Genomic DNA, 14,511 nt, shown 5'->3' on the forward strand with positions numbered 1-14,511 from the left:
GAGGACCCCATTGGATCAAGGCACATTGTCAGTCTTGCCCCTGTGTGGTGTGTTTTAGCGAGGTCAGTTTTGAGTGACCAAGGCACAAACATTTTCAACAAACAGATGTTTTTCTCCTCCCCCTCCCTGATGAGAGAAGATTTAGACTTGAGATGAAGCAGAAATTCTTTGCAGTGAGGGTGGGGAGACACTGGTGTTCAAGGCCAAGATTGGATGAAGTCTTGAGCAATCTGGGCTGGTGAAGGCAGGAGAGTTAAAATTAGATGATCTTGAAGGTCCCTTTCACCCCAAACCATTTAATACCTCCTATGAATCTATGTTTTGGGCTGAAATGTGATGTTTTCACCTGCACAACCTTCACATCGCTCATGGGAGAACCACAGCAGGGGACTCCAAAGAAAGAGGCTTCTGAAGGCGTAGTAGAGAGATGCTTAAAACTGTGTTTAATGCTTGTAGATGTGGTGTCACCAACTCACTCAGATGTGACCACCAAAGGGAGACGTTGGAAACTGAGCACAGAACAGAAAAGAACACAGGGGAGGAGACCACACGCAGACCGAAGGGCAATGCTGAGAGGAGGGGTCAAGGCTTGCAGCGCATCGAAGGACCCTGTGGAACTGACACCAAACACTGGCACGTTGCCAGTTACACAATTTGGGCTGGTTTTGTCTGTTTTTGGGGAAAAGAGGCTCATCAGTGGCTCTTGGCTTTGTCAGGAGGATGCAGCTCCCCAGGCAGCCCACAGCCGATGGGGGTGGCTCTGCCAGCACGGAGAGTTCCTCCTGCTGAAGTCGTGGTGCAGCCAAGAACACATTTGGGTCCGAGCCCTTTTGCAGGACAGTCACTTGATTGTCCTTCTTTCAAACAGACAAACAGGAAGATCAAGATCACCATCAGGGCCAGCAGCCAGCTGTCAAGGTGTCTGTAAAAAAGAAACAAACCCGGGATGGTCTTTCATGAGTGATGCAGCTAACACGGAATCCTTTGGACAAAAGAATATCTATGACGCCTTTGCTCGCAGAGTTATCTCTGAACAGTCTCTTCAAAAAGTCATTGTTAGAGTAGTGCAATAGAACTGGATCAGCAACTGCAACCAACAGGAGGTAACCCAGAGAGGACCTCAGGAGCAGCTCCTCTGGTGGACGCAGTCCTGCTGCTCTCCCCCCAGCCCCGGGGTCACACATCCCCTTTGGAACGTCAGCAGGAGCTGCGGCCCGACCAGGAGCTGCGCACAGGCAGTGCCTTAGGAATGAAGTCTCTGCTCACTAGGTGGGGAGCTGAGCGTGGAAGTGTGCATGCAGCTATCAGGATATATCCCCAAGTACTCATTATGCAGTGGCCACTAAGACATTGGAAATGTAAACGTTTCTCCTCTGCATCCCACAGAACTCATAGAACGATGATGCAGTTTCCATGCAGCAGGGCACAACTGGATCAGAAGAGCTGACTACATTGTTAGCATAAAAGGAAATAAAAGTGGCATCATCAGTTTGCATCAGTTTGACCACAACTGTTTGGGTTTTTTTGTTGTTGTTGTTGTTTTCTGCCTTTTTTTTTTTTTAATCTCTACACTCTGTTTCACATCAGCAGCAGGTAATCTGTTCTATACCACGAAGCATAATTAATATGACCTTGTGATTGGAAAGCAAAAAAAAAAAAAACTTCCAAACAAACCCAAGCAACAAAACAAACCCAAATTATCTTTCTGCAAGGTTCCCATAGCAAAACAGTTGTTTGTGTGCACAGAAGGTGTTCATAGCACGACACCCAAAGCAAGATGGGAGATGGTTTGGATGGTAGGTCCCATCCCAGCAGAACTATCAGCTGCATTCACTAAACAGCATAGTACAAACCAAGGTACAGGTAGAAAAATCAGAGAGGCAATTGGTTACAAACTTGGCAGTTGTTGTTGTTTTTTTTTTTTTTTCTGAGAGACAGATTTATTTTTGTGTGTGTGTGTAGGTCTTATAATGGAATGCTAAAAAAATAGGCAGGAGCCTCTTTTGGGGAGCTCCAGGAAGAGATTTTTTTTTTTTTTTGCACTTGGTGTTTCTTAGGACCTCATCAAGCCAGAGGGTCTGGAGTTTAAGAAAAAAAAAAAGAAGTTGGCAGCAGGCTCCACTACCTCATATTTGTCTGGAAATGTACAAAACAGAGAAAAAAAAGATATCCTAATGGTGGCTTGCTAGATAAAAATGTTAACTCTCACAATTCAAACCTGACTGAGCTTTGGAGCCACCTCTGCCTCTTGTGGATTCAGTCAGCATGGTTTGAGTGTGTGTTCAGGGATTTCTTGCCTATTCAGCAGCACTGTGGTTTTACTGCTGTGGACTGACTCCTTCCAAGGAGCCATTTCCTAACAAAGCCACTCAAAAAGAAAAAAAAAACCAAAACAAAACAAAACAAAAACAAAAAACCAAACCAACAAACCAAACCAAAACCCCAACAAACCCAGCTTGAAACCTCCGTTGGATGTGTCTTTACAGAGTGAAATACAGAAATGCCTTTTCTTTTTTACAGTATTTACAAAATCTCCCCATTAGGTAAAAAGGCAAAATAAATACAAAGCTCAGAGAAAGGAAATGCTGCTTAGGCTGCAGGGCTTTGTCTTTTGTCCCAGCAGATGCTGGTGGTCTCCTTCCACACGTGGAGCTGGCTAGCCAGTATTGTTTTTCTTCCTCTTGCTCGGGCTGTGACTGGAGTCTTGTTTCAGCTCGTGGTACTGCACCTGTTTAAACATAATGTTCAGGAAGAAAGTGGACAGATGGGTCCTGATAGAAGTAGAAAGATTGGTAGGGTTGTTTTGTTTGTTTGTTTGTTTTTAACAAGGAGAAAAAGAAAAAGGAGAGAAGAGAAAGAGAAAAAGGAAATGAGAGAAAAAAGGAAGTAAAAAAAAGTATAAAATTAAAAAAAGAAAAAGAGAAAAAAGAAAGTAAAAAGGAATGAAAAAGAAAAAGAAAGATCAAGAAAGAAAAAGAGAAAGATAGGGTAAAAAAGAAAAGGAAAAATAAAGAAAACAGGGAAAAGAAAAAAGAAAAAGAAAAAGAAAAAGAAAAAGAAAAAGAAAAAGAAAAAGAAAAAGAAAAAGAAAAAGAAAAAGAAAAAGAAAAAGAAAAAGAAAAAGAAAAAGAAAAAGAAAAAGAAAAAGAAAAAGAAAAAGAAAAAGAAAAAGAAAAAAAAAAGAAAAAAAAAAGAAAAAAAAAAAAAAAGAAACAGAAAAAGCAAGCTGTCTCTCTGCAAACTCCCTGTCACCTGCACCTGTGCTTCAACAACAGGATAGGTCTAGAATAAGAATGGAAAATAGCATCAGGAAAAACCTTCATGATGGTCAGGGACTGGCAGAGGCTGCCCAGGGAGGTGGTGGAGTCCCCATCCCTGGAGGTGTTGCAGCAAGATGTGGCCATGGTTTGGTGACCATGGTGGGGTTGGGTTGATGGTTAGACTGGATGATCTCAGAGGGCTTTTCCAACTCAAACAAGTCCATGATTCTACATAGGAACACTGAGCTTTAGGAAGGCTACTTTTTGTGTTTTCTCCATGAATTCTAACTGTGCTCTCTAATCTCTGTGCTCCTTTGGAGTACTGCCTAACACCTTGCTCATTTTCAGAGGTCTGCCCTGAAGGGAATCCACATCAGAGTGCACCTGTGTCTCCTGTCTGAATCAGCTCTGAGCTGACACATGGGAAGTACAAGATCCCTGGGGTACTTTAAGGGGGACAACAAGAAAGCTGGGGAGGGTCTTTTTAGGGTGTCAGTGAGTGATAGGAAAAGGGGGAATGGAACAAAACTAGAAGTGGGGAGATTCAGATTGGATGTTAGGAAGAAATTCTTGCCCATGAGGGTGGTGAGAGACTGGCAGAGGTTGCCCAGGGAGGTGGTGGAAGCCTCATCCCTGGAGGTTTTTGCAGCCAGACTGGATGTGGCTGTGAGCAACCTGATCTAGTGAGGAGGAGGCTCCAGGGAGACCTTATTGTGGCCTTCTAGTATCTGTAGGGGGCTCAGGAAAGCTGGGGAGGGACTTTTTAGGGTGTTGGGTAGAGATAGGACTGGGGGGGAATGGAGCAAACCTAGAGAAGGGCAGATTTAGATTAGGTTTTTAAGGCCATGCTGGATGTGGCTCTGGGAAACCTGATCTAGTGTGAGGTGTCCCTGCCCACTTGGAACTGGGTGGTCCTTGAGGTCCCTTCCAACCCTGACAATTCTGTGATATTGGAGGTGACTGATGTGCCTGGCACTATCTGAATGCTCACATCTCCTCAAGGGGTTGTAATTCCCAACTCAAGTATTTCTAAAGGGGCGATGTGCAGGGTTGATCTGTGGCCACAGCAACACTTTTCACACCAGGAGAGGCTGAAGTGTTGTCATGGGACACCAGGCAAAGCTGCTCACCACTGACTCAACATCAGTGGCTCTCCTTGCATGGAATCATTTGGGTTGCAAGAAAGCTCTGAGATCATCCAGTCCAAGCCTTACCCTGGCACTGCCAGGTCACCACTGAGCCATGGCCCTCAGCACCACATCTACACAGCTCTGAAACCCCTCCAGGGATGGGGACTCCACCACTGCCCTGGGCAGCCTGGGCCAGGCATTGACAGCCCTTCTGGGGAAGAAATTGTTCCTCATGTCCAACCTAAACCTCCCCAAGTGCAACTTGAGGCTATTTCCTCTTATCCTATCACTTGTTCCTTGGGAGAAGAGACCAACCCCCACCTGGCTCCAGCCTCCTTACAGGGAGTTCTAGAGGGCCAGAAGGTCTCAACTTTCTTTTCTCCAGGCTAAACAGTCCCAGCTCCCTCACAAGACCTGTGCTCTAGTCACCATCTGACCTTCCATTCCCTCTCTGCATGCCCTCACATCCTCAGCTTCAGTGTTTTTCCCTGATCCCAGCCAGATTCACCTGGTGCTGGATGCCGCTTACCACAAACTCCAGCACCTGCTACCATCTCCCAAGTACTTCTCTTTTTACTGAGTGCTCCTAAGGATCCTCAAAGGCACAACTAAGGTACCAGCAGCTTTCTCACTTAAAAAAAAAAAAATCTAACAGCTTCCTTATGGTCCATGGACTACCTTCAGCTTGAGTTTGCAGTTTCTTCATGCTGAAGAATATAATATTGAGTTAAAATAACTGCTTTTAAATGTGTGGTGGTTTGAAACTGTCTTTTTAATTTTTCCTTGCAAAGTTCAGAACAGAGAAAGTGAAAGAGTGTAAATAAGTCACTATTGGGTGTAAGAAAGCAAAATACTGATTGTTCTAAACACTTCCATTGGATAGATGGAAATGTTTAAGAACTATTACCCAAAACAAAGTAGGCACTCTGCACATTCTGCGTTCGGCAGTGGGGGCAGTTGCTGGGCTGTCTGGCTGCTGTTTCTTCTTCTCTTCTGGCTGAAGATAACACACTGACCTTGGCAGCTAAGTTAACAACTTTCTGCTCTAACTAAACTCTGCTTCTCTGACCAGAGGGGTCTGGGGGGGAAGCTCCTGGGAGAGGGAGGCCCCTTTGGGAGGGTCCCCTTGGGGGGAAGCAAAGGGAGATCGGTTGTGCTTTTCTGTTGATTGTATATATTTGTGAATGTTGTGAATTTTGTATATTTGTACATATTCATTGCATTTCATCTGCTTGTAAATACAGCCTTCATTTGCTTCCAGACTGGGCTAGCCTGGTTATTGTCGGTGGGGGGGGGAATTTCAGCTCACACCGACACAAAATGCATGTGAAAAAAATAAATACAAACCCAAGGAGAGTCATGATGCCACACAACAAATTAATTACAAGAAGGACAGTTTAAAAAAGTAAAACTCACCACTTGCACATCTGAAGGAACTCTGGAGAGAAAGTCAAGTAGCTCATTGTTGTCAATGGCATATGGACTTCGAAGCTTCTTTGTGAATTTATTGATGCCTGCAGAAGGCAAAGTTCAGGTGTTACTGCCACCACTTCAAAAAGAAAATGAAAGATATTTTGGGTGAAGCTCTATAAAAAAGAAAAATATCTTAGGGTCTCTTTTGAAGGATGACCTTAGCAATGAATCCATGAATGAATCAGCTGTCAGCTCAGGCTCTAAAAAGTCAAACTCTGCTGCTGTGGTTCCCTCTGCTCCAAAACACAAAAAGTTCTAGGGACACTTTCAAATTCCTCCAATGCTTTTGATTCTGAAGCAAATAAGCTGTGTGGCTGTTATGTGGAGAGGAACTCCATGTGCTCCATCAGAGGTACCCAACCTGCTGAGCTGATGGCCTGAACTGCAGTTGCTCACTTCTTCCATAGCTGTGCCACATAACTTTTATCCTTTCCTGAGCAAGAGAGGGTGATTTTAGGGGGGAGGGATGTAGTATCCTAGAATCATAGAATAATTTGGGTTGGAAGGAACCTCCAAAGCTCATCCAGTCCAATCCCTCTGCAGTCAGCAGGGACATATTCCACTGGATCAGGTTGCTCAGAGCCTTGTCCAGCCTCACCTTGAAGACCTCCAGGGATGAGCCTCAACCACCTCCCTGAGCAACCTGTTGCAGTGTTCCACTACCTCATGGTGCAGAACTTGTTCTTCACATCCAATCTCAATCTGCTCTGCTCTCATTTCAAACCACTGCCCCTTGTCCTATCACTGCAGGCCTTTGGGAGCAGTCCCTCTGCAGCCTGCTTGTACCACTTCAGGTACTGGAAGGCTGCTCTATGATCTCCCCAGAGCTTTCTCTTCTCCAGGCTGAACACCCCCAGCTCCCTCAGCCTGTCCTTGTAGCAGAGGTGCTCCAACCCCCAGCCACTGTCATGGCCCTTCTCTGGACCCACTCCATCAGGTCCATGTCCTTCCTATGTTGAGGGCTGCAGAGCTGGACACAGCCCTGCAGGTGAGGTCTCCTCAGAGCAGAGCAGAGGGGCAGGATCCCTTTCTCTATCTCTGGCCATACCTTTGGATGCAGCCCAGGCTGCCCTTGGCCTTCTGTGATGTAAGCTCCCCCTGCCTGCTCCTGTCCAGTTTCTCATCCATCAGCACCCCCATGGCCTTTTCCCCAGGACTGCTTTCTATCCCCTCCTCCCCCAGCCTTTAGTGACAGTGAGGATTGTTCCAGCCTAGGTGCAGAGCCCTGCAGCTGCTCTTGTTGAACCTCATGAGGTTCACCTGGGCACCATGAGGTTCACCTTACCACCTCTCCAGCTTGTCCAGGTCCCTCTGGTTGCCATCCTGTGCCTCTGGGACATCCACAGCACCACTCAGCTTGGTGCCATCTGCACACTGCTGATGGTGCTTGGATCCTGCTGTCCATAGCAGTGCTAAAAACATTCAACAGCTCAGGTGCCAGCACAGACCCCTCAGGGACACCACTGTCACTGCTCTCCAGCTGGACTTCAAGCCACTGAGCACCACACTCTGGATGTGACCATCCAGCCAATTCCTTATCCACTGAACAGTCCACCATCAAATCCATATCCCTCCAACTTGGTGAGCAGGATGTTGTAGGGGACTGTGCAAAGGCCTTGCAGCAGTCCAGACAGATCACATCCATCAATTCTCCCTTGTCCATTGATGTAGTCACTCCATCATAGGAGGCCACTAGGTTGGTCAGGCAGGGCTTGCCCTTAGCGTAGCCATGCTGGCTGTCTGACCCTGAGGCTGGGGTTAGACACCAAGAGAGCCTTCCCAGTGCTCAGTATCACAAGATCAGAGTACATCAGAGGTTGGAAGGGACCTCCAAAGATCATCCAGCCCAAGCTCCCTGCCAGAGCAGGGTCCCCCAGGGCAGTCCACACAGGAATGCATCCAGATAGGGGTTGGAATGTGTCCAGAGAAGGAGACTCCACAACCTCTCTGGGAAGCCTGTTCCAGGGCTCTGTCACCCTCACTGTCAAGAAGTTTCTCCTCATGGTGAGCTGAAATCTTCTCTGTTCAACTTTGAACCCATTGTTCCTTGGCTTAGCACTGGGAACCACCCAGCAGAGCCTGGCCCCCTCCCCTTGACACCCACCCCTCAGCTATTGATAGACATTGATCAGATCCCTCTCAGCCTTCTCTTCTCCACACTAAACAGCCCCAGGGCTCTCAGTCTCTCTTCACAGGGAGATGCTCAAGTCCCCAAATCATCCTCATGGCTCTCCCTTGGACTCTCTCCAGCAGGTCTCTGTCTCTCCTGACCTGGGGAGCCCAGTACTTGTGGAGCATGTGAGAAGCAGTGAAGTCTGCATCACTAAGGGAGGAGTTCACACAAATCCCTGCCTGGGAGTGACAGCTACAGATGAGCTGTTGGCAGCACAGAGCAGGGATGTGATGTCACCCTTAGACTCATGGCCTGACAGTGCTTACAGGCAATCCCTCTTCAGAAGCACCAAGAGAGAGTCCTCCTCAAACTAAGCAGAGAAACAGGCTTTTAAATCAGGCTCATTTTCTTGGTGGTGGCCAGATTCAGACAGGTTTCATGTGAGAACATCATCCATGGGCTCTGGGAACACACCTCTGAAACACAGGCAGGAAGGAGAAGAGCTGCACAGGCTCTCATTGTGAGCAGGAAAGAGCCAGGACAGCATTGAAAATGTCCTGCTCTGTATAATCTATCCAGGCTGCACCAGAGATAAGGTGAGATACAGTTTATCTTCCAGAACTCCTGTGGTGCCCAGGCCTTTCAGAAAGCTCCAGCAAGGACAGAAAGCCTCAGGATGGAGCAGGCAAGCTGCAGCCTTGGTACCACCCATAGCCTGCTACAGAGTGGTGTCTCAGCTCTGTGGTGCAGACAGGAGGTGCTGCCATCCCTTGATCTGGTGGCTGAAGAGTGGGTGCTGAGAAACACCATCTGAGATCCAGACTGGTCTTTGCTTGCTTGTTTAGCAAGATCCTCTGCAGCAGAAAGCCAGTGAGGAATTCAGGGTCTACACTGGGCCACCCAGGAGTGAATTCAGGAGCTGACGTGGTCTCACCTTGTCACATCTGGTAAAGAAAACCAGCTCATGGAAGGAAATGGCTGAAGAGATCATGACCAAGAAAAGCAAAGCACTGAACAGGTGAGATGGGACACCACAGGAGCCACAAACACAACAAGGGGATTGGATCTTTCCCCAAGGCTTGGTGACTTCCTGATCAAAAATGTTCACAGAATCACAGAATGTTAGGGGCTGGAAGGGACCTCCAAAGCTCATCCAGTCCAACCCCCCTGCCAGAGCAGGAGCACCCAGAGCAGATCACACAGGAACACAGCCAGGTGGGTTTTGCATATCTCCACAAAGGGAGATTCCACAGCCCCCCTGGGCAGCCTGTTCCAGGGCTCTGTCACCCTCACAGGGAAAAACGTTTTTCTCATGATGTTTCCATGGAACTTCCTCTGCCTCAGCTTCCACCACTGCCCCTTGTGCTGTCCTTGGGCATCACCCAGCAGAGCCTGGCTCCAGCCTCTGGGCACTCCCCCTGCACAGCTTTAGCAACAGCAATGAGGTCACCTCTCAGGCTCCTCCTCAGCCCTCAGCTCCCTCAGGCTCTCCTCATCAGGAAGATGTTCCACTGCCTTCAGCATCTTTGTGGCTCTGTGCTGGACTCTCCCAAGCAGTTCCCTGAGGTCCTTCTTGAACTGAGGGTTCCAGAACTGGACACAATATTCCAGATGTGGCCTCAGCAGGGCAGAGTAGAGAGGAAGGAGAATCTCTCTCAACCTACTGACCACAGCCCTTCCAATCCACCCAATCCACTAGGACCCCTCTCTTCTTTTCCACCTAAACAGGTCTCTGTTCTCTTGTGAGATAGATCAGAGCACAGAGGTGATGCCTGCTGCACTCTGATGAACACACCACATGTTGAAGGACCAGAAGTCTCCATGAGGAGGAGCAGGGCCAGGGAATATAGAAATGAGTATTTTGCACTCAAGCAGTCCCTTCTTTTTGGATGCATGGGTGAAAGAGCAGCCATAAGAGGGAGGCATTTTCCCTCCAAAGCCCCTTCCTTCTGGAAGAATGAAATGGGAGATGCTGCTACAGAGAAGCTCAAACTTCCCTGTGGACAAAGCCAGCCAAAGAGGTCTTCTGCTTTCAGCAGCAGGATGGATGAATGGGATGGAGACATTGTACCAGCACAGCTGAGGGGTGACCTGCTGGAAAGGAGCTCTGCAGAGAAGGACCTGAGACTGCTGGGGAACAAGTTCACCAGGAGCCTGCAGTGTGCCCTTGTGGCCAAGAAGGACAACGGTGTCCCAGGGTGGGGGGGGGGGGGAGGTGAAGAAGAGTGTGGCCAGCAGGTGGAGGGAGGTTCTCCTCTCCCTCTACTCTGCCCTAGTCAGGTCACATCTGAAACCCCTGTCCCAGTTCTGGGCTGTCCAGATCAAGAGAGACAGAGAACTACTGAAGAGAGTCTGAAGGAGGCTCTAAAGTTGCTGAGGGTCCTGAAGCATCTCTGTGAGGAGCAAAGGCTGAGAGCCCTGGGGCTGCAGAGCCTGGAGAAGAGCAGCCCCAGAGGGGATGTGAGCAATGCTCAGCAAGAGCTAAAGGAGCTGTGAGGGGAGAAAGAGGCTGGAGCCAGACTCTGCTCAGTGGTGCCCAGGGACAGGACAAAGGGCAAGGGGCACAAAGTGGGACCCAGGAGGATCAATTTGAACAGGAGGAGAAAGTTGTTTGGTGTGAAGGTACTGGAACCCTGGAGCAGGCTACCCAGAGAGGTTGTGGAGTCTCCTGTTGTGGAGAGGTTCCAACTCTGTCCTGGGCATTGTGATCCTCGGGAAGCTGCTGTGGGTGCCCTGATGGAGCAGGGGGGTTGCACTGGGTGATCTCCAGACACAATAATGGAGAAAACATGTTTGGGACGCTGCATTCTTTGAAGGACAGCTGCTCAAAGCTACATGAAGCACGAAATAGCTCTGTGCAGATCTCTCTCACCCCAAGGAGGTCTGGACTGCTGCAGCTCTAGCTGTGAAGTACCTACCTGGGCTTTTGGTACTACGTATGAGAGACAAATCTCTAAAGAAGGGATCCCCAGACACTTCACAGGCTCAGAGGATGTCAGGGGTTGGAAGGGACCTCTGGAGATCTTCCAGTCCAAGCCCCCTGCCAGAGCAGGACCATAGAATGCAGCACAGGTCCCACAGGAACACATCCAGATGGGGCTGGAAAGGCTCCAGAGAAGGAGACTCCACAACCTCTCTGGGCAGCCTGCTCCAGGGCTCTGGCAGCCTCCCAGTGCAGAAGTTCCTCCTCCTGGTGAGCTGCAACCTCCTGTGCTGCACTTGCCATCCCTTGCCCCTTGGCCTATGGCAGGCTGCAGCTGAGCAGAGCCTGTCCCCTCCCTCCTGCCCCCCAGCCCTCAGCTCTTGGCAGACATTGAGCAGATCCCTCTCAGCCTTCTCCTCTGCACACTGCACAGCCCCAGGGCTCTCAGCCTCTCCTCCCCAGGCAGGGCTCCAGGCCCTTCAGCATCCTTGGAGCCCTGCCTTGGCCTCTCTGCAGCAGATCCCTGTCCCTCCTGAGCTGGGGATGGAGCCCAGAGCTGGATGCAATCTTCCAGGGGAGGTCTCACCAGGGTGGAGTAGAGGGGAAGGAGAACCTCCCTTGGTAGCAGTGACATGTATCAGGAGCTTTTCCATGGCTGTTTTGTGGGCCTTGGAGAGAGATTATATTCTCAGGTTCTTGCAAGAAACCAAGGGGATGCATGAAAGCAAGCCTAAAAGATGCCAGACTTGTCTGAAAACTGGTCAGGGGTTTGCACAGGATGCCCAGGGAGGTGGTGGAGTCCCCATCCCTGGAGGTGCTCAAGAAAGGTGTGGCCTTGGGGACATGGTTTGATGGCCATGGTGGGGTTGGGTTGGTGTTGGACTGGATGGCCTTGGAGAGCTTTTCCAACCCAAGCAATCCTATGACTCTGTGATTCTACATAAAGGACACAGACCAAGCACATCAAACTTCCATCACCAGTGGCATCTTCTGTGCATGAGGAAGAATGAAATTTCAGGAACAAACTAAGAGTCTGGGTTGCTCCCAAGTGATATTGAGGCTGTGGGGAACAAGTGAAATGCTGAAACAGGGAAAGTTCTGTTTAGTTCTGCTGCTTTTAGGTCCATTAAGGAAAAAAGAATGTTGTTCAAATCCTCCCTGTTGGTTCTTCCACATTGTGTCTATTTTATATATCTGTTGGTGAAGGCTTTGTAAGAGCATTGACAACTCTGAGTGATACTCTTTGGAGTAAGCTCAGTGGTTTTATGTTCTCTCTTGAGTTCAGAATTTTTACAGAGGCAAGTCTCCAGAGCTGGCTCTGCTCCGTGCTGTGAGTTCCCAGCTCAGCCTCTGCTCACTCAGGCACTTTTTGACTTGCACAGCCAGGGGCTGCTTCCAGCTGCTGGGCAGAGTGCCTGCCAAGGGCTGGGTTGCACAAAGGCTCTGGCTTGGGCTTGTTCCTGGGCACACCAAGGGCACTACCACAGCTTCTGCCTCACCTTGTGGGGCAGGAAGGCAGAGGTGGAAGCTGTGGGGAGGAGCAGCCAGGCCAGATGAATGCTCAACTGCCCACCAAGGGATTGCAGCCCATGGATGGCATCTGCAAGAGAAAGCTGTGGGATCACCAGGGTCAAGTTTTTTCTCTCCAGGCTGGTGTCTCAGGGGGGCCCTGTTCCTTCTACCTTCCATCCTGATCCCTGTGTTCTTGAATCCAATTCCAGTATACAGCTCTTGAATCCATTTCCCATCTGCTGCTGTGTCCAGTCTGGGCCTTGCCCAGTGCCTGCCCCAGCAGCAGTGGTGCCAATGGTGCCATCAGTGGCATCAGGGGTTGGGTTCCAGGTTGGTTTGTGTCTCTGTGTCTCTGTTCCATGACATTGTTCTTCTTTCCATCCTAGCTGGTTCAATTTCTTTCCCACCCCATCAGTCTCTCTCCCTTCTTCCCTTTCCCTTCTCCTTGGGAAGCAGAGGGCTCCACAGAGAGCCTCTGGCACTCATCTGGTGGCCAGCCCATCCCTGACCCTTGACAGAAGTATATTTTCTTTTCTTAAGAAATAAAATCTAGACACAGGTTTAATTGAGGCAGATCTCTTCTGTGCTACTGACTGAAGGATGCAGCTGCTGCTGCTGGTGGTGGTGAGATGGATAAAAAAAACGAAATGTAGAGATGAAAACTTGGAGCATTATTTACAACAGATGTGGTAATGGTAGCTGTTTAAAATCGGTGTAAAGAATAAATATGAGGACAAGCAGTGTGAGCTTGGATCCATCACCACTTCACCCTCCTCTTTCTCCCCAATCCACAGCTTCTGTTCATTATCCACCAGCCAAACCCCCACATACACCTTTCTGCCCAAATTAAGGTGACCCTTCAAAGAGGTTTCTTGCTGCTGTGTTTACACAGGGCTCCCACAAGATGAAGTGCTGCAGTTAGAAAAAAAAAAAAAGAAAGAAAGAAAGAGGAGAGGCACATTGTCCTAAATGCACTGCATAGATTGAAATGTTTGTGTGTGAGTGCTGAGAATAAATCAGAGTAATATCTAGACAAAGCTACACTTTGATATATGAAGAACCCTCATGACTGCATGTTTATAGTATGATGAAGTCCAGCATGCCAGCCAAGAAAAATGCCTTTTGCAGGTGGGACTAAATCTTTAGGCAGTTGTGATTTTTAACTAACCTGTCTGCTTCCATCATGGGGCAGCTTCCTGGCCATAAATAGAGGAAAGCAATGACAATGTAAAGCCATCCCTTAAAAAGCATGCTTTGGTGGTTTTTGTTTTGTTTTTGTGGGTTTTTTGTTTTTTTGTTTTTTTTTAATCTAAGTGGCACAGGCAGCTAAGAAAGGCTTTACTTACCCCAGACCAGGACAATGTATCTCAGTGGAATGAAATACAGGATGATGGTGAACACAGAGAGGGCAACAATTGCCAGCCAGCTGAGGAATGGGACAGTCCAGTTGAAGGTACTGTGAAAGAAAAATTAACAAAAGTCAGAGCTGTGGTCACCTTACAGACCAAAGAATGGGTAGGGCAAGGGCAGAGTTGCCAGCTTCACCTCTGAGAAAAAACCCTGAAACTAGGTGAAAGTTGGACACCAGAGTCACCTGGGCTTGGACTCACTCCCAGAGATATCTGGCCAGGCTGCATCCATGGGATGAGGTCATTGGGATGAGGTTCAACAAGGCCATGGGCTGGGTCCTGCCCTTGGGGCACAACCACCCCAGGAAGGCTGCAGGCTGGGGGCAGAGGGGCTGGGAAGTGTCCATCAGGAAAGGCCCTGGGGGTGCTGGGTGCCAGCAGCTGGAGCTGAGGCAGCAGTGGGCAGGGGGGCAAGAAGGGCAGCAGCAGCCTGGGCTGGAGCAGCAATGGTGTGGGCAGCAGGAGCAGGGCAGGGATTGTGCCCCTGGGCTGGGCACTGCTGAGGCTGCAGCTTGAGTGCTGGGCTCAGCTCTGGGCCCTCAGTGGCAGCAGGAGCCTGAGGGGCTGGAGAGGGTCCAGAGAAGGGCAAGGAAGGTGGGGAAGGGTCTGGAGAAGAGGGCTGGGGAGAGAGGAGCAGCTGAGGGAGATAAGGTTGTTCTTCCTGCAGAAGAGGAGGCTGAGGGAGACCTCA

The 14,511-nt window shown here is 49.1% G+C and overlaps 1 protein-coding gene across 1 annotated transcript in view; it reads right to left on the reverse strand.

The window, feature by feature from the left end:
* Window positions 1-2,656: 2,656 nt before the first annotated feature.
* Window positions 2,657-14,511, reverse strand: part of LOC128979870 (multiple C2 and transmembrane domain-containing protein 1-like) — a 184,553-nt gene continuing 172,698 nt past the window's right edge. The window contains exons 10-12 of the mRNA XM_054398288.1: window positions 13,758-13,867; window positions 5,807-5,904; window positions 2,657-2,728 (exon numbers count right to left, since the gene is read on the reverse strand). Coding sequence (XP_054254263.1) covers window positions 2,657-2,728; window positions 5,807-5,904; window positions 13,758-13,867 — 280 coding nt within the window. The remainder of the gene's footprint in view (window positions 2,729-5,806; window positions 5,905-13,757; window positions 13,868-14,511) is intronic.

Source organism: Indicator indicator, chromosome Z (assembly GCF_027791375.1).
Source record: "Indicator indicator isolate 239-I01 chromosome Z, UM_Iind_1.1, whole genome shotgun sequence".
Lineage (NCBI taxonomy): Eukaryota > Metazoa > Chordata > Aves > Piciformes > Indicatoridae > Indicator > Indicator indicator.